General features: G+C 40.1%; 1 protein-coding gene across 3 annotated transcripts in view; it reads right to left on the bottom strand.

Annotated features, from left to right (window-relative positions):
* Positions 1-25,283, bottom strand: part of strbp (spermatid perinuclear RNA binding protein) — a 77,698-nt gene that overhangs the window by 27,856 nt on the left and 24,559 nt on the right. For all 3 annotated transcript variants that reach the window (XM_075455083.1, XM_075455084.1, XM_075455082.1), the window contains exons 2-3: positions 24,562-24,659; positions 6,597-6,773 (exon numbers count right to left, since the gene is read on the bottom strand). In XM_075455083.1, coding sequence (XP_075311198.1) covers positions 6,597-6,599 — 3 coding nt within the window. In that variant the 5' untranslated portion in view covers positions 6,600-6,773; positions 24,562-24,659. The remainder of the gene's footprint in view (positions 1-6,596; positions 6,774-24,561; positions 24,660-25,283) is intronic.

The following is a 25,283-nucleotide window of genomic DNA, read 5'->3' as shown; positions in this document are numbered from 1 at the left end:
CATAATACACACTCCATCCCAATCCTAATTGAACTGGTGACATTCTCTTTCACTAGAGTGAGTGAGATAAAGCTATTAACAGCATGGAGAACAAGCTCTGCACAATAATTGCAGCCTCACAGCCCGTGTAGCTCAGTATGTGGAGTGTCGCAAGAACATCTGGCAGAGCTACACACTCCATTCCCACAGAAGCTCACTGTGATTCTCCAACACTTTGTCGAGGCTAACTGGAGAGACCTGGAGTGAATTTAGATACCCTGGAAGAATATACAAGTGCTGAATTCTATTGAAATCGTTTTTTATCATGTCATGACTTGAGTCACCAAGACAAGCATCGTCTTGTTTGACATGAGTCAATCGGTCTGCATGATAATCCTGTTTTCAATTGATTTTCATTAATCTATTGCAAAGCCAGTGAAAAATATTAAATTACCTTACGATGCATTTGCAGAACAAACTGTGCTCCAGGACGAAAAATAAATGCCTTGCACTGACCTTTGTGCCTATTGTTTCCATCCTTTCAAATGGCACATTTCAGTAGATGGTGGTTTACAAGCCAAATGTTAAATTAAGAAGACTTTGTTATCTTAGAGAATATCTACAAGTCTCACTGTTTAGGTACTAACCATCCATCCATCCATCCATCCATCCATCCATCCATCATCTACCGCTTCTCCGGGGATCAGGTTGCGGTACTAACCAATAACTTAAATTAGGACAATAACATTGAGAATTTATTACAACTGGTTGTGAAAGCACACAACTTATATTATTTTTGAATGAACAATTAAAAACAAACTTGTGAAACAAATAATAAAAAAAGTCACAAATAAATATACATAAAAATATAAAATAGTGTGGTAAGCAGCAGCACTGTTGCACTTGGAAATTTGAAGTCACTGCAGCTTTGAGGATCAATATCTTCAACTTTTCTTGCTCACTGCCTTGAAATGTCTGCTATTGACAAAAACAAAACAGAACAAAAAGGTTTTGCATGCTGGTGAAATTTTGGTCTGCAGTGAAAAAAAAAAAAAAAAAGAAAATGTATGCCTTGTCTAAATTACAAAGGTTTTAATTATAGATAGAGTTAGAGTATTGAACTATTAAATAAAATCTTGAACTGCGAGTGTATCCTTGTGTGCCATATGCAGTATATCTTGCACTTGTGTCTTTCCAAAGCAGGCCTTAACAGAGCGGTAGTTGCAGATTTTATGAGCTGTTGCTAATGGGAGCTTCAGCAGCCATAAACCACATTATGATGAGGGAAAATTCCTATGAATCTATGTATGCAAGTCTGTACTCCTTGACCAAGGGGGAGTTGTTGTCCAGCTGCTCTGATCACCATGTAAATCAGAGCAGTTAAGTGGAACTCACTTACAAGAATCGACCCCCTAAGCCAGTGGGTGCCGAGATAACGTTGCAGACATCTAGACAAGTGACATGATAAGTAAGTTACTGTAGCCGAGATAAAAACTGAATCAAGATTTCACATTTTCACAACTCATTTGAGACATTTATGGTCATTTTCTTTTTCATCAATAGAGAAAACTGTAACCACCTTGCCAAAAAAAATAACTTGGATGTTAAGCGTACACGTCTCGTCCCTTTATGTTTAAAATCACAGAAAATGTCATCCAGCAAGCCTCCAGCATCAAAATGAGTTTGCATTTAATTTCAGGTCATTAACCTAAAGCCGACCTGCAGAAATACAGTTATAGTACATTCAAGGATTAAAAAATGAAATGAAAAAAAACACACCTAACTCGCATGTTGTGTGGTGCATTCTTAAAAAGCAAGTAGGGGAACTCTGTGGCAGGCCTAAAATACTGTCTACTGTCTATGTGAACAGTATCTGAAAGTGATGCCGAGAAGACGTAGGTAAAAAACAAAACAAAAAAAACAGTAAAAACCTGCTGTCACAGGACCCGATAGACACGCCTCACCCTTCAGCTAGTCTATCAACTGTTAACAACAGTTGAATCAGAAATGGTCTCCATAGAAGAAGCCATTCTTAAGAAAGAGAAACAGGGAGTAAAGGCTGAGGTATGCCAAATTACACAAAAACTGGACTGAAAACCAATGACAAAAGGCCTTTTAGAAGATTAGGGTTCATGAAGACCTCAAGGAAGTGATTCAGCATTTGAAAGAGCGCAAATTATGTCTCCTTAATTGGCCACACAGAAATATTACAATAAAAGGTCTTCCAAGCAGTTAGCAACTGGAACAATCTTGCAGTTTATAAACTACAGTATATTCAAATGGCCATCTTAATCCATTTATTTCTATTAGATAATAATCAAAAGTATTCTACCAAATAAGTCTGGGTACCCGGGGGGTTTGTTTAAAATATGTACGTTTATGTAACTGCTCATGTCTTCTGCTCAGCCACATTTCTTTTAAGCCGACTCCCTGTCATTCCAGACAATATACAGATATTAACACAATTAGCACAATGCATGAAAAACATTAGGAATTATTCTTTAACATGTTTTTGCATAGTGTGTCCCAAAATAGTGGTCTAAATCCATCAGCAGATATAACTACTTTATTTACACTAAACTGCGAATTGCAGGTTACCTCCTAAAACACCTTCTGGATTTCAACTTCTATATATTTAAGGTTTTTATTCATTTATATAAAAGGTCTTAGTCTCATGTTTGGGTAATAACTTGTACTACAAAGTGCCATGTTGTAATGAAAACATAGATGCACGCCACCATTTTGGCTGCATCTGACAGTCTTTCCATTATACACTCCATCAGAAACAGACATACACAGAGCAAAGTGTCTGAAAACCACCAGAACACACACCATATCAAACGTGTATGTGCGCAAACACACACCATCATATGCCGTTCCTGCATGGTGCTTTTAGACAACACTCAACAATTACACTCCGTTTCATGCTCCAGTGAGACCTACCAGCACACACCAACGTGAGAAAATACAGAACATATCAGGACAAAAATCTAACAAATTCAATACATTGAAAATACATACTTATTGGTAAAAACATCCACATAAAGCACCGATATGAATCAAGTTATATATAATAATATCTGCTCAAAAAATGTCCACATCCATTACCCGACCCCACCGTAGCCCCCTGCAGTAAAAACCACTTCAGATCAAGGTGTTGTGGTCAGACACGCACACCGTCAGCAGCAGCTACATACTTAAGATGCAGCAGAGTCCAGTAACTTTTTTTTTTTTTCTCACTTTTCTGCCCGTCTCCTCTAGGCTCCTCTGCTCTCGTCCTGTCTCTCTGTAGCCATCTGTTATAAACTATGTGACCCAATGCCAAGGACAAGATTTACTGGAGCGATACTGGCCATGACTGGAGGGATACTCTTCCCCGTGAAATGGTCACATATGCATTAAAAGCTTATTATCTTTAGGCACCATCTAAGAATATTGGATTGTATGAGCATGTGTCCACATGTGTTGGGCATCACAAGCTATGATTTTAGTTTCAATAAGGCATGTGTCAAAATTGCTGTCATAATTACTAGATGAGGAGGCAAAAAGGATGTGGGGAGAGTATCTAAAAGTAAACAAAGAAAACAATAGTGAAACTTGGAGATGGGAAGATCAACAAAAAAAACAACTCAATTCTAATATTTTTGGCCAGCTGCAGTGGAAACAAAGGCTCGTTTATTCAAATGCCGACAACACAGGCCAAAACACCTCAATAGTAAAACTGAAAGCCATAAAAAGAAAACAAATCACCATCTATAAATATCTAGCTAAACTATTTTAGAAGTGCTTGAGAATGAATCACGCCTCTATAAGAAAATGAAAGAAAACATGCATTGATGAAAGAGAAGAAAATTCCGAAACTTCAAAAACTCATCTAAAAATAGGCTTGAGAGACAGGGCAAGTAACACCACTGGGGGATAAAAAAATAAATAAAAAATTAATAAAAAATATACTCCATGTCTTCTCTGCAACATCCAGCAGCCTCGGGGGGATTGCATTAAAAATTCATCCCGTGATTTATCTGCACTCTGCTTGGCAGGGCGGCCCCGCCACACTCCGCTATCTTGTTTTATTGTGCACTCTCTTCCTAGCCGTCTTTCAAATTACCCCACACGCACACCGTCACACACAGACACACACCTCAGAAGTGTACACATACATCATAATATATAAACAAAAACACGCTCGGGGAATGCACCAAAAATACCAGAAATGTGATACAGAAAAACTTACACACCCATATACAGGGAAGAGAATGGTGCATGCCATCAATAATACCAAACTATTTTGTTTCGACAGGGATGACATCTAAAACCTGCTCTAATTAGTCAAGCTTCTAAAGCAGCCTCCCAAAACAACAGCATGCAGCTTACTTTGAACAGAATGACAGAATGTTTTTTTATGTGTGTCCCTTGCTTCTAGTAACTGCATTGGCATGGTTTAAAAAGTTTATTAGCTGCCTATAAAATCTTATGACCGGGCTACTTGCCTGCTAAAAGCAGGTGAGTTGACAGTATCAGCAGTAGTGTATGTACATGAGGAAATATGCCATCACATATCATCATAACAGCGTGGTTACATAGTAAAACATTCTGGATGTTAAGCAGGCCCGCTGGCAGTCCACACCTGCCACCCTCTAAAGAAAACTGGAATGAAGAGAGAAATAGACTTCAAACTGTTGGGGAAATATTTCGCTTTTAAAACTACAGCAACAGATCTTCTATGTTCCCAAAGGCTAACAGTGTGTTGTGAAAAGAAAAGGCAACGAAACAGCAGGAAACTGCAGTGCAATACCAAAACTGTTTGCCAAAATTTAATCTTTAGTTCATCATAGAATTTAAATGATTTGCCAACCATGAGATTATTTTTTTTGTTTGTTTGTTTTTTTCCCCCTAGGCTCTGCAAGCCTTTATTTCAAACTGGAAACAGGGCGGGCTATGACATGCATTCAGGGCCATAGGTCAGATCCATGCCATTAGTCAAAAAGATTTTCGGCCTCTGAGCACGGGGCACCCGCCAGTTAATTTAAGCTACCCGGCAGATTCTGATTCATTTACATTTTACACATTTAATCATTTACATTTTTTTTTTTTTTTACAGCATTTAAAAACCTCCCTGACCTTTACTTTTACTATTTGTCAGCAAAAAATGTTTTAGAATCGCATCATCCCTACATTTCTTGTGTGTGACAGACTTTCACTAATGATGGTACGGACACCCAGTCGGTACAAGGACACAGCTAAAGAGCACAAATCAGTGTGTGTTTGTGTAGGTGCAAAAAATAATAATAATAATAATTAAGACGGACAAAAAGTGTCAGCATGTTTTCATGAAATGCTCAAAGGAATGTCAGTGAAAAGTAGTTTTTGTGGACAATTATGCAGCTTACATTTTGACACCGTTACCAAGGTCAGCATTTGCTGCATTAGCCTAAGCCACGATTAATCACAGTACTCGGTTTTGCAACACTGGCATGCACTGGTCTCATTACCCTTGGTTATTTATGAGCTCGGCCATGTTTCCTCTTTATGCAATGCCCAACCTCAGCAGGTTCACTAACGTCTTGTTTTCTCTCCATCAAGCATTTTTCTTTTCTTTTTTCTCCCATTTTCTTCATTCTTCTACCTTTTCCTTACCAACCACTCTTCCACTTACTCACTTTTTGTACCCATTTTTTCTCTTTCCTCTTGTTCCAGTTTTTAATAATTCATCTTCTGCTTAGCTCTCCACCCTCAGGGGAGCAGCTCCCACTGTCACAGGCCAAGACCATTAATCAATCCCTGGTCTTGCTCATGGTCTACCTCTTGGCTCTTAAGCTCCTTCTCTAGCCACTTCCCCACTTCGCACCTCTTTCTGCTTTTGACATTCTCTGCTTTTCATCTCTCATGCTTCTGTCCATCATTCATGTTTTTACGGTCTTATATACCCCCTCTTGTCATCCTCTCCTTCCACAGCTTTCTTTGATCCTTTGAGTCATCCTCTCCTCCTTACACAGTAGGTGCTCCTTAGAGCATTTTCTTCGTCTTCTTATGCTTCTGCTATTATAAGGAACAAACCTCATTTCTACACTTATTGCACACGTGGACCAGATTAAAAATACAATTAAAGAACTACTCAATGTACACCCTTCATAATTCAACAAATGTCAGGTGAAATTGGGAAGACAGTCTATTCATTTCATGAATAAATTCTATGGGTCTCATGATATTAATGTAAAGACATAATAGAGCAAACGGACAAAGTCACAAAACAAGTGAAATGTGCCAAAGACTCCTAATTAAACCATTCTTTTCTTTGCTCTTTCAGTTCATCACTACTCTCCTTTTCATCCTCACCCTGACAGTCCTTTTCCCTTTCCATTGTTCTTAATTTTCTTTACTTCCTCTTTCTCCCGTCTTCTCCTTCCTCCGATGATGTATGGTTGCTCATCCACTATCTACTCTGAACTTTACTCTTATCTACTGCCCACATCTCAGTCTAGTATCAGTTGTCAAGTCGAGAAAATCTTATCAGATTGAACCCTCACACCCTGTGGTCTGGAGAAGTCATTTCTCCACTGTGGATAATCCACACTCACACACAGCCCTCCAGCACCTATAAATAACGAGTGCTTTACCATGCCTGCAGGAGGAGTGGTCGCTTGTTTCCTTCCTGCTGACGCCCACTTCTGGAGTTGGCGGGCGCGTGCTCGGGTGCAAAAGCAAGGTTACTCGTCAGGATGTCGGTGACGTTCCGTTTCTCCTCCTCATGTGCTCGTCTCTCACGCTGGCCACCACTCTGAAGAGGTTGTTTTCTACCGGACAGGGGGAAAAAAAAAGGGGAGGAGGAGGAGAGATGGATGAAAGTTTGATCAATACTGCTACAACTGCAGGAGGATGTGTTAAGAGGAAGTTGCAGGATTGTTGCACTTGAGAATAAAACTGCGGAAATGTAGATCCAAAAAAAAAAAACCAAACAAAAAAAAACAGTAAATATACGAATGACAGCAAGAGCACCCACACTTTTACTTTTAAACATACAGTCTCAGCAGGGGTGGAGGGGGCCTCTCCATCTGTAACAGATCTGACAGACTGGCTGATCAGTCCCTTTGCAGATAAATGTGGACACAAACGCATGCAAGGACCCACACGGGCCCTCATTCATATTTCATGAGCTGGCCAGGGTCTGAGGGAGGGGATGTAATACAAACAGGTACTTGTTTTCACGCACTGGGTTACACACTTAAGCCGAACACACCCTCCTTAGTTTACAGGGAGACACGCAACGAACAAACCAGTAAGACGTATTTTAATCTCTTTTTCTGAAGAAAGACTGAGCCGTTACAATCAGAAAACATTTTTTGGCAATGTACTGTCAAACAAACATTTGGAGCTAATGATGTGCCCATTTGACTGCCACCTTTTTCTGCAAATCCAGCAAATCACCTCCTCCAACTTATTTGGCTCTTGAGCTTTTTTTTATTTGGCCCGAAAACAAAATGTGCACATAGATATATTGAGCGGGTTGACCTCACAACTAAACACCTGATATTAATGCCTGTGAATTTTAGAAGTTAAGGACCTCAAGATAAAGAGTTAGTGCCATTAAACCAAAGCAGAAACACAGGGCATTAACAGTTAAAAAAATGGCTTGGAAATTAATATAAATATGGCATTTTTACAACATAGTGAGCCTTGAAGTGCGCAATATCTTGAGAATCATGAAAACACACCAGTTCATTGGTAAACGAAGAGGTGCAAAAGAAAGTTGATACAGGATTTCTGCTTTAATTTAAGCTACAGACTTTATTGTGTAACACATTCAACTCACTGGTGGGTGACCAAATACTAAATACAGTAAAGACAGGACATAAATGAAGGAAAATAGCGCTGGACTTAACATTATAATATTCAGTGTTTGGTGAAACAGCGTGATGCAGAGTTTTCCTACCAAAAACATGTTGGACAGGAATGGTTACTCTCACCTTATCTGTTATTCCATTCAGCCAATAAAAAAAACTTTAGTGCCAGTAATTAGTGAAAAATAACTATAAACAGTAAGCTCTTCAGAGCATACACACGCACACACAAAATAAAAATAGTAATTCATAGTTTTCTGTATGTGTTGAAATAGCTAACAACTTTCTAAAAGTTCAATTCAAGCTAGTTTTGACTTCTTGCTTTCACATAATGACTCAAGATTAGACATGTGGTGTTGCTGTGAAAACACATGCCAGTTTTATCAGGACTGGGAAAGCCGATGTGAACAGATGCACAGTGGGCCTCATGCAACAACCGTTCGTACGCACAGATTTTTTCTTAAGTCGTGTGTACGAGTGATTTAATGGAATTTGCGCATTCGTCAATCTTTTTGTATTTTACGTTTTCTTTCAGGTACGAACAGAATTTACGAGTGATCCAGACCTGTCGTAGGAGTTTCGTAAAATAGTCCGCTTTTATTCCAATCAAGTTTGCTTGACTCATGGATTGTATATTTAATTACTTTGAAGCAAACATGAATAAATGTATACATAATACCCCACAATGATGCTGACATTATTCTGCTTGACTTAAATTATGCACTAATTGAAGGTTAATCCGACTCTGTATATAACAAGGTCAATGGGAAGTGTAACCAGCGGCTGACATGTTACTTTTGGATGCCTTATGCTGCGTGTACACCAAGGGCGACCTACGCTGCCTGGTAGCGGAGGTAGCTGGAGAAGCTTCGCTTGAGAATTAGCTTTGGTAGCTTTGTTTGCTCGTGACGTTACATTTAGAATGTTCAATTTTTAAAGGCCCCACGGCTGTGCAGCACCCCCGCTCTTGAGAGGAACACGATCTTGCTTCAAACAAAAGACTTTAACAAATGGCTCTTCACTTCGGAAGACGAGCATAGTGTCAAGACCGGATAATTTGTCTCGGAAAAGCAAGAGTCTAATATGAAGTATTACTACCACCTGGTGGAGGCACTTAACACGTAAAAAACACCATCAGCATTAACCAAATGCTGTTCTTTACTCATCGTACATACTATATCATTTTCAGCAAGCATGCCAGGGTGTACTCGGATTTTTGAGATCTATAGCAAATTCACATCAGTAACATTAAACAACATACACGTGCATGTTCTACATTAAAAATTAATTAAATAAATACGTAAGAACTAGGAACCAAAGTTTACACGTCTGTTTCCGCGAACCCCGCGGATTGTCGGACCCCTACAATCTGTGGATTGTCATTGGTTTTCGCCGAACCGCGTCATAGCTCATAACCATAATATTAGCTTGAGTTTAATCGCTGGAATTCGCGCTGGTCGCTCACCCTCCATAAAGAAATAATGATTCCCGGCGCTCAGGTAGCGTAGGTCGCTCTTGGTGTACACAAGGCATTAGCGCGTCAGGCTCAGCTCAGACCGTGTAGCTATCCTTGCGGAGACAGACAAATGGCATCGCGATTTAGATTGCCAAGAAGGACTGTGCTGCTGCAAATATGCGGCTTGCTAGAGCCACAACTCCAGAGAGAAACACGCCGATCAAACCCCTTGGTCATCTAAGCTCTCATCAGTTTATCACCCATGGTACATCAAATTCCCATACACCGCTGTCGAGCAAGTACAAATTAAGAGGGACTTTCATGCCATGGCTGGACTGCCAATCCTAATCGGAGCAATAGACTGCACACATATATGCATCAAAGCATCCGTGCCGTTGTGGAGCGCACTAGTGAGCTAAAGGCCAGGTGGGTGTGTCTCGATACAGCGGGGGGGGCAAACTGCTCTATAGCCCAGAGAAGGCATGCCAGATTTGCACAATATTGCCATTAACGAGGGTCTCCCACTACCTGAACCAGCCCAGAAGGTGTGGTGTCAGAAGACCCCCCTCATGGACCGCCCCATCAAAGTGCCATCATGATGAGGCAACAACTGATTGCACGGCTTTAGTTGCAGTCATCGAGTGCATTTTTAAGCCATTTTCAATTTAAACCATTTCTTCTTCTTTGCACGTGCACTTAAATAAACATGGATGGCGTTCATCATTTACGCAGGTCGGTTACACACTTTTTCTTATGTTAAGAGCGTTTGTTGAATCTGATGTGGTGTGTTCGTATGAGACCTTCGTTCGAAATTTAGAATACAAATAGGAAAATGTTCTTGCATGAGGCCCAACGTTCCTATTCACAACATGAAATGTCAACAGTATCATCACTGACAGTGCACGGGTACATCTGGCCACACTCACACCCCATCAATGACATTTACAGAGCTGTGCATGTTCAAACGTGCTCACATGGGCTGCTTTCTTAAAGGACAGAGATTTCTGGGTTGCACATTCAGGCGAGTACAGCCACATACAAAAGTGCTTGTTTTATTAATGAAAAGTATCACTTCAGCGATTGATATAAACTGACATTTAAATCAACACATACACAATGGTTCATGGCATCAGTCTTCATACCTGAACTCCATTTAAAAAGGTGCAATTTGTACGACTGTTAGTTTAAAATCTATTCATCACATTAAAAACTACAACGGTTCATGTTCTTGCCGAGCAACAACTGGAGAGCACAATGGCCGCAATGTAAGCTAGAAAGTCAGTCTCAGACTTTTCATATACAACATAGAAGCTAGCTGCTACTTGCTATGAGAGGATATTGCGGTGCACTGATATTGCTACTGGAGTGTGCAGCCTTTCCCCCTGTGTGCCTTGTGTTTGTTCATTCTCAAAAGTCTGGCAGCGCATGCATAAACACATGCTCATGTCTCTTTAGGAGTGAACAACATTCTGGATTTTTTCTCAGCAGAATAACACAACTATCTTATTTAAAAAGAGCTTTTTTTCGTCAAGTCTCTTAAGTTTTTTTAAGGATTCACTGCACACCAAAATGTGCCCAATTAATAGCTCTTAGGGAGTAGTAACAAAGTTCCTTAAATGCATTTTTTACTAAGTTTACAGACGCTTCATTCTTTGAGTTAGTTTTCCTTAGAATGGGACAGACATGCAACAGATGAATAAACAACCAAAAATAACAACAACTTGAAGCCAAAACTAACTGATTACCTGGTTTGAGCTGCAAAAACTCACAACCTCTGCATTGCACTATTAGAATATAGTCACCACTCTGTACCTCTTTACTGTTAATCTTTGACTTCTCAAAGAAAAACCTTGTAGTTCTACATGAATCGCAAGCAACATTCTTCTAATACCCTACCCAATGAATAAACATCTCTAATGCGAGGGGTATCACGAGCACTTTGACAAACGTAGGCATATTCAGGTGCCGTCAGCGGGCAGAGAAAAAAAACACTTGCTTACAGTTTCTTGAGAATTTTCCTTTAGTGATGCTGCCTTCAGAGCTCAGAGGAATAGACAAAGTATTCGAAAATAAATAATTAGAAAAAAAGAGGGGAAAGAGAAATTGCGAGACGCTGTGAGAACTTAGAGGGAAGAAAACAAAACAACTAGCAAATAGGGGGCCAAAATAAGGGAAGCATTAAACTATCAGGCAAATCAGGTGAGAGACAGAAGGGGCAGGGATAACCAACAACACCAGATATTGAGCTAACCCCTCAGGCGAACAGACTCCAGCAGAAGCTGCTCCTCATTTTCTCTCCAGCTCTCACTCTCTAAGCTTCTAGCCTCAGGCCTGCCACAATGACAATTACCTCCTCAACACACCTGGCAGCGACACTGTCTGTGTCTACTTGTGTTTTGCCAGTTACCTCAGAGCCAGTGCTCCTCGCTGGAGGCGGGTAGGCTTTCTTCCAGCATGGCTTGGCCACTTAAGACTGTATGCACATGATTAGAGAGCATGCACACAAACACAGACAGAGATACAAATATCCAGCCAAGAGGCATAATAGCAGTGTGCCAGCCCCCCCATTCGATTTTCATTATCAGAACAATTCAGTCATAAACAACACCACCAATTGCATCCCACAGTTTTTAACTCTCATGGCACTTCCCTTCTCCTCATTTTTCTCAAATCAAAGTCAAGTGTAAAAGAATGAAAAACATAGAGCATTTTAACTTAAAATAAAATAGAATCTATAGGTTCTCTGAATCTTCAGCAAAGCCTTCATTAAAATAACTAAATATGGCTTACAGTATGCTATATCCATTTCTTTGTCCCTTTGGGAGATTAAGTCGACCGGTTTCCACCTTGCATGGCTGCGTGTTGCCTGAACTAACTCTTTCAGCCCGTTTGTTCATAACTCTCCCACAGTTTTGTCTTCGTTGGACTAACACTAATCAGTTATTACATTTCTTTCAGCATCCACCCACCATTTCTTTCACCACCAGTATTCATTCCCATTTTTCTTTTTTTTTCATTTTCTCCTATTCACACCATGCTGGCTGGTCATTAAAGTGTGATTGTGTGTTACTCTCATGAGAAGGGGAGGAGAAAGGGGGGGGCGACTGGCGGAAGCCCTGCCTCATTAACGCCGGTGGTGGCTCATGGGCATTAGCTCATGGACGCACGCATGAATAGATCAGCGCGTGGCATACACACACACACAGGCATGTGCACAGACACCACAATCCCTAAACCTCAATCTGGTCCCATAGTTAACACATTGGATATATTTTTCAAAGAACTTTATGCATGAGGGAAAACTCACACCTGTGCCGTGTCCTTCCTATGCCAGTCAGGCAGAGGAAAAGAAAAAAAAGATGGAACATACTGAAAGATGATGGAGAGAAAGAAGAGCTTGGGAATTTGCTGAGATAGCTGTGAGTGGCAATTTACACCTTTCTCATCTGATAACCATCAAAGAGGATGAGCAGTGGAAGAGACAGTGATTGGAGACAGCAGATTGATAAAAGGCAAACACTGGGTGCTAATTAGTGTTGGCAGAGCTTGTTTTTCACAATGTATTCCTACTTGGAGTTTAGATTTTGTTTTTATGCTTAATAATGCAATAGGATTTTCAGATCATTACTTCTTCATAATAAAATGCAGTTAGAAGCTTGCAGTTTGACTTTTGTAAGTCATGCACCTTAAACGTGACTGTCGGGCTTCTTTTTCTGAATCTAAAACCGCACAGTTCTGATGCTCTTCAGTGAAGCAGATATACAATGTAGCTAAACTTTGCAAAGAAATGAGCTGGTATAAATATGGATGGTGTTTCTGTGCATGAGTAGCGAGAGTGTTACATTATGGTGTTTCTGACATAAGTGGCTGACTCCAGGGTTAACGCCTGCATCTGGGGAAACATCTGCAAAAGAGTGCGTTAAACATACCACACAGACAACGACCCCCGCTAATAATTCAACTTTTTCAGCTCGAGTGGTGCACAAATAATCAAAATGGATGCCAAATCACGCTGCCATACACATCTCTCTAACCATCTCCGTTGTTTGAATGATGTAAACAGGTGCAAGCTGACGAAGGTGTCTGTTTGCTCGATCTATTTCTCAACTGAGGTGAGACAGCAGAGCAAGGAGAGACTGACACAAATGGAGAGACAAGTGGTGAGAAACTCAGATGCTGCTACAGGATGATGCACAGTGAGAGAAGGAGAGGCATAGTAAACAAGTTAAAACACGCCTTGATAGGGAAGACTTATTTCAGCTGCACAAGCGATAATAGAGAAAACCTCTCACGTGTTAAGAAGGCGACTATGATGAAGGCATTGTCTGCTCTTCTTGAAGATTTAAAATCCATGTCTATATTTTGATGAAAATGGAGATTCTCTACAAACTCTCATTTTCATTTTCCTTTCATGTGCATCTTTCACATGTTTTTCACATGGATATCCAAACTAATTACTCCCTGAAGTACAACGTTTGCATTGCTTTACTTTTTGGATTCATTTATTCTCAACATTTTTATACCCAGGGGACATCATTAATGCCTCCATATCCATAGGGGTAGATAAGGATAGACTGGTTAGGCTCCATGTGGGTTTCCAGAAATAGAAGTAGTAATTGAAGTATATTCTGGGATGCAGGCGTTTAGAATGGACTTTTGTAATGCAACACGAGGGCCCTATTCTATTACAAAGTAATAAAAAAAACACAATAGAAAATGGTAACGCACACTCAAAACAGCTGTAGAATTTTACAACAGAAATGTCACAAATACATTACAATTATATAAACGTGCTGAAAATCCTAACGTTGAGCACAATTGATAACAATATGTAGTTATGAAAGTCATTGGGGCTTTCTCTTCCATTTATGAACTGATTTTCTTCTCTGATAAGAACCTGAATTTCTTTACACATTCCCCTTTACATCCTAATAAGAATAAATGAGAAGAGGAAAAATTTAGTAAAAGTAACCATGGTGGGAAAATAGCCCAAGAGAGACGTGCCCAAATAACCTTTCCCTACTCATAGGGTTCCTGCTGTGCTTTGCTGTTTTAGTCTGCACAAATGAACATAAAGGAAACAAAAAGCCTGAAAGGTGTCAGTGCTCATACACTAGATATCATCTGCATTATGTCTCATTAATGCAGGACTATGCAGCAGGCTCAACAAATGCTGGAGGGATATTGGAACAAAGGACACCAGCGGGGTTGTGTCAGGTGCCCATAGCTGGCATCCTCATCCTCATGCCCTGTCCTTTCTTAGTTGCATCTTTCTCAAACACAAAGGAGGTATGTATGCATTGAATATAATTTAGACTTATTTACCGTTACTGTCTTCCTCAAACATGATAGTGAGTGTAATTACCAGGCAACCAGTGAAAACACTGTTAGGAATTGGATAATTAAAAGATAACAGTAATTTTGGTGCTCAAACTGGGGAAGCCCTGTGGACTTTTATTCCAGCCATTTTATTAAGGTTGATTTACACTTGATAGTTATAGCCATATTCAAACCATTTAAAGCAATACTATGTAACATTTCTACCTTAAAATAACAGCTTGAAAAAAATTGTGCGGCTAGAATGAGTTTTAATATTACGATTGGCCTGTCTCCTATGCCCTTCGGGGGTCTGAGTTGGAAAAACTGCGCTATGCAACTTTGCTGGACCGGCCCGGGAGCTGAGCGGAAGAACTTCGACTTGCTTTCTGGCACACCTACCGCAAAAACAAATAGACCCCTCTCACGCTCCCAGGTATAAGGCTAAGCTAGCGCAACATTGTCAGTAAGATCATCATGGCAGAGGCACCTAAGAAACAGAAGAAGACGTTGGCTGATGAAGCAAGGAAGAGAAAGAGAGAGGCCGACAAAGCAAGAGACCGTAACCGTACATTACCTCCAAGCCTGTAGGGGGAGCTCCATAATGGGCTTTTTGAGAAGTTACATTGTATTACTTTAAGGATAGATTTAACGTGGACTTTTATAACAACATATTTGTTTGAGGTTGATGGTTCTGATCTTGTGGTATAATTTAGTTTTGTCATTTTTCTCTGTTTTAATTAACTTGTACACTAAACTTTCACATTTGATCGGCATAAAAAAGGAAAATAGGGTTGCTGTTCCTCAAGTTGAGCACTTTTACTAATGAAAATGGCAGACTATATTTGCTATTAAAATAAAAAGCACACAATTCTTAGATCCACATTCTGAAAAATGCAAATACAGACGAATAGATCTGTTTCATGAATAAGTGAAAACAATCCTCCATAGGATCAAGGCAGACCCACATCGACACCACTTGCAAAATACACACACACAAAAGCAATTACTTCTCCTACTGACCAGCATGCTGATTTCCCCACTGATCTCAACTTATGCACCTGGTCTGTTCCATCTTATTTTAGCTCTGCTGCTTCTCTTATATTTCCCAATTGTTATAAAGTCGATGATCAGTCTCTGTTCCAGTCTTCTTGGTATAAAGCTACAATGTGTCATCACATTTAATTTTGCCAAAAATATGACCACCAAACACACTGTGGATGCAGATGGAAAGTTTTTAAAAAGTAACTGGAAAAATAAAGAATCGTTAACAATAATATCAATGGTATCAGCAGAACAAAGATGGGTAATCTTTTCTGAATCTAGTACTTGACCACTGATGAGCCCCGATTTTATTCCCTTTTTTGTCGCCTCTATTTTTCCAAGTGGGAATTTTCTCATGACTTCAAGTCTCAGGCTACGAAAACTTGTTCACAACTTGCCTTGAAGATTGTCAGTTTTCAGCTACCCTGCATATGCATTTATTAATTCATTTTTTTCCCATGCTCGACTACACCGTAGTTCTTACTCGTCTGGGTCCGGCTGCAGGGCAGCAGAGGTCAGCGCACAGAGAATTGATGAGATGGCAGCAGGCAGAGAAAATGCTGATGTTGCTTCTGGGAAGGAAAATAGATAACACTGACAGAGCAGTGTAACTCCCTTTAGTCGATTATCAAAAGGGAGGGATGTGTGCAGAGTTTATGATGGTGGATCAGACTGAAGGAAACTTTAGATAACATCTATCTATCTACCTACCCATCTATCCGTACAGATACATTTACAGTATAGTATTTGCACTGTATCCACATCATATTACTCAGCTCAACTGTGTGAGTACTGTCCTGCGTCAGTGTGAGGAATAAATAGACTATCACTATGCCAGCACTGAAGCAGGCTACGACTGTGTGTGTTTGTGTGTGCACTAGTAGGCTCCTGCTGTGCTGATTTCAGCAGGAACAGATGGTCCTGCCAGGACCAGGCTGAGGCTCCACAGTCCATAGTCTGTGAGAGGACCTGTGAATGTGCGTACAGTGTGTGTGTGTGTGTGTGTGTCCTGCTGATTTTTCTCCACTGTTTTTCTGCAAATAACATGTCGCACGTTTCCCGTTCCTACCAATTTAACATGCCACTGCACTCACACAAAGACAGTGATAAGTAAGTGTAAGAGATATCTTAGTGGTCTTTGGTCTACTTGTCTCCTCCGTTGACATTTAGCAGCTTAATCCAGCATGAAAGGCTCTTCACTGCTAAGCTCATGTTTGCCAACACAAAAAAAACTGTCACACACCCACCACTCTGTGTGTGTGCGTGTGTCGAAGCTGGTTTGTGCATAGGCGACTCTGGTGTTACATTTAAGTTATAATAATAACAAATTAGTCATGTTACCGACACACAACTAGGTTACATGAGAGTATGGTATTCATGGTTAAGCTACTGCTGTGCTTGTAACAGCGCTGACATTTCTAAAAGATAAACTGACATGTAAAGATTTCTATATGGAGCATACAAATTTTGGGTGGTATATGGGCATCTATTAGCCTGGCTGACGCGTCCACAATCTCGATGAGATGGTGGTCTGGGAACTAGGTGTGCATTTTCTCGTATTTGAGGCGTGGTTTACGAATGCCTAGAGCCGTTTATTGGGCGCTACGAATGTCTATCAAATGACGTCAGGTTCTTCCCATGCTGCTTTGCGCGTGATTCATAGCCAATTGTATCACTTATACCAGATGACGACAGAAATTCGACGAGGAAGAAGAAAAAAATGGAAAATAAAAGTAAACTTGCGCTCTAAGCTACTCAAATTGACAACAAAGTAGGCCTATATGCTATATTCTACATGAATTTTTATGTTGTAGAGTTGTGAATTTATTTTAATAATGGAGAAATTGAGCAGCCTTGCTTTGTTGTCTACAGTAGTAGATCAACCCTCATCTTACTTTGAAGCTCCCAGCTCCCAGAAGTGACGTCAACGAAGCTTTAGCAGCAGAAAAGCTATCAGGCTTGTGTTGATGATAATAAACTCCTGGACTATGTACAAACTTCCAAATGCATCGTTTTGTGAGTACAGACCATATTTGTACAACTGTAGAAGTTTGGTGTCATGACATGTGATTTTAGTGTGGTAATTTTGGAGATACTGCCAGGGTCCGTTAGCGCTTGTACTAAGCTATTCGGGATAACTCGGTAACTCAGCTGATGTTCAGCCAATATCGGAAAAACTTCGGGTGGGCTACTTGGCTGGATGTCACGGTTCAAATGACCCTAGGGTGAATCTACTCCGAAACACTTTCTAAGGCTGCATTGAACGGTAACGTTGTGTCCGCTGTCATGTTGGATTAACGCTCTACAAGCTTCGGTGTAGCGCATAGACGTCGTCATCGTCTTGCTGCCCCCCCCGTTCTGTGATTGGTTCCCAAACTCTAGCAAAAATAAGGGCGGTGGTTTCCAGGCTGACTTTGCAGTGAGAATGAAATCGAGCGCAAAGCAGCATGGGAATTCCCAGGCTAGGCATCTATGGGATTAGAAAAAGACATTTTTTGATGCAAATCTCACACACAGTTGAAATCTAGGTTGGTAGAATTATGATCTTCTATCATCACTATTGTGGCATGAAACTCTTCATACTGCAATGAGTTTCAAAGATAGCTCAAAGACCAAAAATAGGTCACAAAAATTTGAAGTTATTTGTGTTATGAGCTGAGGAAAGGATTGTCAAGATGTGGACTAATTCCCTTATAGGCTTCAATAAACAAAGGCAGGTTAGTGAGCGCACGCCCATCGTGCCGTTTAGTAAGTCGGAGAAATTGGAGGAATGGACAAATCGCTGTCTATGTTCATTAATAAAAGCATAACATGGCTGCAGGTAGCAGAAGAGCCAGATGTACGTGTATTTTCATAAAATGGTTTTTAAAAAGAATTCCAAAAAAACAAAATGGAACCTGGTTATCCAGTCTCTATGATCGTCACCCACTTAAACTGCCTTGCTCGTCTTCCTCTCCGTTATTCAGTTCAAACTGAGAAAATATCTTGAATATGGACAGCTTTTATCATTCAGCTGGATGACTGAATCCATTAACCTTGAAAGTAAAACTATATTTTCCCTATGTGTATTGGTTCAAATAATGCTTAAGAGACCTTAAAAAGACACATATAGCGCATCTGTTGTGTACTTTGCTCTAGAGACAGATGAGATAACTATGTTTGTGTATGAAATCTGTCTGATAAAAATATGCTTTAGATTCGTCTTGCAGCTTCATTCTCTCTTCCTACACCCTTACTTCTTCATCTGCACTGCTTTAGCCTGAGCTGATCAGTGCCTCCATTCATTCCAGGTCAATTTGGGCAGTGTGCTTGATATGGCTGCGTCATTACACGCTTCCTTCCTGTCGGTCTCTCTGACTCAGGGGAGAAGATGGAAGGACTTAGAGGGAGAGAGGAAAGAACAGGAGGGAGGAGAGAATTATGAGGACGAATTGGATTTCATGAGGGTAGAGGAATGCAGAAGGAAGGCTAAAAACAAGAATGTAGAAAGGGGAAAGTGTAAACATGAATCGAATATGAGAGACAGAAGGTTCACAGTATGTGGAGGAAAGAGGAACGTAAGTGCAACATGATGTGGGTATTTGGGGTGGCGACATAAGTGAACAGATTTAAATGGGAGGGTGTAACTGTTTTAGAAAAGAATAATGGAGCTATAATGTCAGACGTGGAGAGGATATGGAGAGAACAAAGTAGAGGAAGTGATGAAATAGTAAATAATGGAGGCTAAAATTGCTTCAGGAAGAGTGAAACTGCAAAGATAGAAAATATTGTAGATGAAGGGAAGAGGAGGTTGGGAGTAAAGGTTAGTGCAGAAAAAGTTGACTGCCACATATTCAAACCCATACAACAAACTTCATCAGGCCACAAGAAAAGGATTCGTCATGAATAATTGAAATGACTTATTATGAATGATCAAAATTGTATTTCTGGCCATTTTAAATTTCCACTTTGTCTTTGGGGCTGTAACTGGCTAAACCATAACTCCATTAAATCCACAGATTAAGATTTAAAAAATTAAAGGGAAATTCCAGTAATCGCAAACTTGAATTGTATTTTTCTAAATTTGCCACTGTGACAAATGATTTTTAAGAGATACAAGAAAAACTCACTAATCTAATAAGACTAATTTTCAATGGTTTCAACATGTAAGTCAGTAAGAACCAGTGTTTTGGATACAATAGTAACACACGTGATTGAGGTTGGACGGTCGTGCTTTAGCAAAAACACAATTAGTAGTTCCTGATTTGAAATTAATGGAGGCTGCCTGCATACATAGACCTTTTTTTCACTAAAACAACATCACCTGCCTTCAATACTGTAGCTCTAAACTTTTAATGTAAATTTACAGTGAAACCTGAATCATAGGCATATGGGCCAGATTTACTAAACTGGGCAAATTAGCGCAAGGCTGCAAGTCACTAACAGCGGGAATAGGAAAGTACAGTTCAGACGGAAATGTCCAAACCTGCACTTATCTACATACACACTTGCAGCCAGCTCATTACGAAAATACTAAAACGAGGTGCCCAAAGGCAAGAAAAATTAGCGAGGTTAAATGTAAACCTGTGCATTTGCTAATCTTATAGTTCTCTAAGCTATGGAACAGGGGTGAAGACGTGCATGATGACATCCCAGCTACAGGTTTTATAGTGTGTCTATTAAAACAAAACTAAAAAGCTCAAACATAAATAAAATGAAGAATAAAATATGGAAATCTGAAAAAATATATATATTTTTAGTAAGGTTTTCGTACACTACCTCCAAATAAAAATAACATGGCTTGATATAACATCGCTCTTATGGAATTGCAAATATACATGTAAAGAAACTCTTCCTTACCACAAACTCTCCTTACTTGCAGCAACCATCATGTGCAAACATTTGGATGCGTTTTTTTTTTTTAAAGGAATAAATAAAGACACAATCAACAATTGTGTTGCGCAAACCGAAGTAAAACTCTGTCAGAAGCATATATATATATATATATATATATATATATTCCAAATTTTGCGCTCCAAATGCAACAGTCCCATAAAAACTTATGCAATCCGACCAATGCAAAAAATCCTTAGCCGGTTTTTATCTGCATTTACAACATGAGAAGAATAAAAGTTGAAGGTGCAATTGAAGAGATGGGGACAACTTTGCAAGTCTTACCTGGCCTAATACTAAAATGACACGGCCCATCAGCCGTCTCCAGTCTGAGCCGGCAAACATCAAACTCATGTAACAGACTGAGGTCTTTCCAGAGATGATGTCTGAGCTATTCGCCAATATTGAAGCTATTCGTGAAAAGCAGGTCTCTCCATTATTCTCGTGTGGATGTTCACCGCTATAGTTGTTATTATTTTGAATTTCTCCCTTAGGCAAATCCTTTGGTTTCTGCTAAGGGCGATTTGTTTTTCTGTTTAATTACAACCATTAGCAACAGCGTCAATACCGCCACTCTCTGGTGATACTACAGAGTCTGGATTATTTGCTTCAAACTAGTGCATGGAAACGTATCCGATTTGTTTAGCGAGTGTGCTATAGCTCTTTATGTGTCAATGGTTAGTAACACTGACACAAACTTTTCCAACACCATAATATGTGGTAGAATCATATATAGTTTGCATCCTATAAATATACAGTGATTAACGAAATTGTTACAGATACTCTCTGCTTTTTAGATTTGATTGCTCATCAACTGGGAAAACACTGCCTGAGAGAAAGGAGGAAAAGAGTGTGAATAAGACTCATCCTCAACTTTTCCCTTTGGGACTGTCACCATGGTTACAGAAGCCTTTCCCGCTGAATGTGGGACAAACATAAGGAAGAGCGAGGGAGAACAAACAGAGAGACAATGAGATGCTCAGTTGTGTTAGCTTAGATAAAAAGAAGTGATTGTAATGAAGACAGCATATTAAAAGATACTTACAGTAAAGAAGTCAATCCCAATGTGGTATGAGCGTCAAATCAACACATAGCCTCAATAGAGCCTTCAGGATGCCATTAAGAAAGCTCATCTGCCAAACATAGCGCTGAAGCTAGCTAACCACAAGACACTTGATCTCCAACAGAAAACACGTAAGGTGGCAGGAAGGAGCAGTGACCCAATATACACTCTAATGGAAAACAGAGACCAATGAGAACAAACAGCATCAAGAGACTATAACATCTCATCTTACACCCAGACAATCACGCTCCATTTATATTTCAAGAGCTATGGAAAAGTGTAACAATGGGCTGTCCAGATCCAAGATTAGTGGAGGGCACCTTTAATGAGGAGGAGGGCAAACTGGGATCCTATTTCCTTGCCGGTGGCCTAACTACAGTATCACATTTAGACAATTTGTTCGAGTTCGGTGACAAACCTTTGAGGAAAAGTCATAGATGTTGTGTATCAAATCCAGTTTTCTTAATTTTCTCATTATCTGACCAAGATAATTAACCTGAAACACAGCTCTTAATTATCTTCTCAGTGTCATCTTTCAGGTCACATTCCATATAATATTATATGTATATACCAAGTGTGACAACTCACTTTGCTCTCTTTTGAACACCTTATTTATGGCACTCACCATAGCTGGTGCCCATCTATCTAAACAGTGGGTGGGTGGAATTTGTGCTCAACATGGGAGACAATCGTCTCAGTTTTTCTCTGCAATTGCTTTGTCAATATTTGCATTAAGTGTAGTCTACCTTACAGGATGAATTATTCATGCTGAACAAAGGGAAAAAGACTTGCAATGGTTGGTTCTGCTTGACGATGTTGCCATGGACCTACCAAATGAGTGTGTGCGTGCGCGTCTGTTCAGGTGGTTGAGTGAGTGTCAGTGAGCAAGCGTGAAAGAGAGAGAGTGTGATGCGCTCTGCTGCGCTCACTGGCAAAGTCACTGCTTTCTCAAGGACACTGCGGATAAGGGGCAAGAAAGAGAGAAGGAATGACACACGTGAAGAAAAAGCAAGAGGGAGGGAGGAAGAATTACAAACACTTGATCATAAAAGATAAAGAACAATGACAGCAGTGAAGTTGGAAGGTATGAGGAAAGAGAAGAGGGTAAAAAAGGAGTATAGCAGAGTGTCAGGGTGTGTATTTGAGTTCATGGGGATTTGTTAAGATCAGTTCCTGTGAATGTAAAAAGGAAACCAATTCTTGTTGGAAAACCACAAGATGTAAGGTACACAATAACACCGTTTGGCCTGTTCAGACTTGTTGAACCCACCTATGTGCAATAATGACTGTCACTATTAAGAAATGTCTCAAATACAGAGGTCAGATTTCATCAGATGCATCTTATTTTAGCTTAATAATGATTTCCTGATTCATGGACTGAACCTCTGAGTGGCACTAATACAAACTAAATTGATTAAATTAACACCGACAAGTGGAGCATATTTTTCAGCCTGCTTCGGTCTCACCAGTGATGCAGTAAAACCTCTACAATGATAAATTATTTACACATAAACACGCGCACACATAGACCCCCAAACACTCCCACAGAGATGATAGTGGGTAACATCAGCTTCATAAAAGCTACTTTACATACTTAAGTAGGCAGTTTATCAAAGCAGAGTGAAATGTGCAACCACGGGGACTGAACTCCTGACCAGCTGTGATCAAAGAATATGTCTAACCTAAGTGGGCTGTCAGGGGCCAACCACAATAGTGACAATAAGGCCACAATCCTATGGTGATGCTTTTGTTTTTCAGATGAGTAAGATATGGAAAGAGGCAGGTAAGAATATGAGCAGGTGAGCAGACAGGAGTGTGTGGGGTGTATAGAAGGCCGTCACAGGTGTCTATATTTTGTTGAAATGGAATACCAGTTTTACAACTTAGTGTGTAACAGACCCTCTGGTCCGCTAAAGGATACCGTTGTTGTCAACGTAACATTTTCACTCACCTGAGTGTAAAAACAACTGTTGCGCAACTTCAGCAAAGAAAGGAAGTCGTGTCGTTTCATTGGGACATTATTGCTCATATAGGATGCGGATTTGTCGGGTCTTTTGTGTTTTGGCCACAGAGGATAACTTACAAGATGGATTCTCCTGTTATCTTGTAAGAGCTCTGTTTCCCTGGAAAGTAATCCAACACCCAACCTCCTGAGTGAAAGTCCTGTTTTTGTAAAGTAACAGAGGAGAATTTTGGCAATATTCTTGCTCTTTGGGTCCCCCTAAAGTTGTGGGATATAGGACCACTGTCATAAAAACAAATTTTGCATAGGCCCACATCAATTTGTCATCATGTTGAATAGGCCACAAAATGCCATCAAAAGCCCACAAAAATGTCAAGTGACCGTAGAGCAAAACAGTTTGGTGCAGCACTAGAAAACAAAGTTCTGAAATGCTGCATGTCAGCCCACAGGCGCTCCAGGGCAGTTCCAGGCCCGGGAACATGCATAACGAGCTACAAACACAGTCTTAAGATTCACATCTTCTTTAGTACTGATTTAAAGTCTGTTTTTCCTCTGTCTCCTTCCTTATATGACATATTTGTTTGTACAGTCATTTCCTTTTTGGTAAAGAAGCATATTCATGCTCCATTCCAATTTCTAAGTACATAGATAGTCCCAATACATCCTGCCCATCTGTGTATGGCACAGCATTCACTCCCATCACTTTCCTACTAGATGTTGGTCAGAAATGCTCCCTCATAAAAAAAACTAAAAAAAACAGAACAAAGCAATGCATAGTGGAAACCACCTCTGACAAAATGATGACGCTTTCAACATAACTTCAGGCTGATAAAGCACATAAGATGAAAAAACATATGCATAAAGCTCTCTACTACAGGGCTTTCCTTTGTACTCTGGCTAATTGGGCTCACCGTACGCAAAGAGCCAGCACACTGAAACAGTACAAAGGAAGACAGAACTCAAGCAGAAGTTTACATAGATATACACAGACAAAGAGATAAGAATGAATTCCCTCACTCATTCAACTCACCTTCTTTGTCCCCTTATCTGCACACTTTTTAAGCATCAACCAGTCCGTCTGTCCGCCCGGAGTCACTGTGTCGGGACAGGCAGGGTTCTGGTGTGTACCTGGGAACACACAAGTACAAATGTCGGTTAAAATCAGTGTGACAGAACTCAAATATTGCACATGGCTCGACTTCAATCAAAAAAAGGGGGAGAAAAATAAGAGGTGTGGAAAGAGAAACTCATCTATCAGACTGTATGTTTACAGTATAAAACTTTTTATGTGGCAAAACAGAGCAAAGCAGCTGAAGTATGAAAGAAGAGAGGATGAAAGACTGGAACCTCAAATAGGTACTTTGGTGAGTGCATATTTAAACTGTGCGATAGATCACTTTCCCTCTTCTTTCCAGCCAACGTCAGAACAAAACATAACGTAGAACAACTGGTAGTTAGTGGGGACAGGGACAAGAAAAATAGAGCTAGAAAAAAAACATGAGAGAGGAAGAATGGAACATGGTGAACAAGAAATTATTTGTGCAAATCAAGGAAGTACAAAGTTTCACAGACAACAAAAATTGAAAATCTGCCTTTAAAGGGAAAGCTGACCCTCCCCTTTCATTTTTGTGTGTCTGTAATAACAAGAAGTTTTTATTCTGCTTTCCATGAAATCAGTTTACAAAGAATGGGCCAAACTGGGTTCCACGGTATCGCAGAATTTATGAAAATATCCTGTTATTTATTCCATGT

Source organism: Odontesthes bonariensis, chromosome 22 (assembly GCF_027942865.1).
Source record: "Odontesthes bonariensis isolate fOdoBon6 chromosome 22, fOdoBon6.hap1, whole genome shotgun sequence".
Lineage (NCBI taxonomy): Eukaryota > Metazoa > Chordata > Actinopteri > Atheriniformes > Atherinopsidae > Odontesthes > Odontesthes bonariensis.
This window is presented reverse-complemented; position numbering and strand designations above follow the sequence as displayed.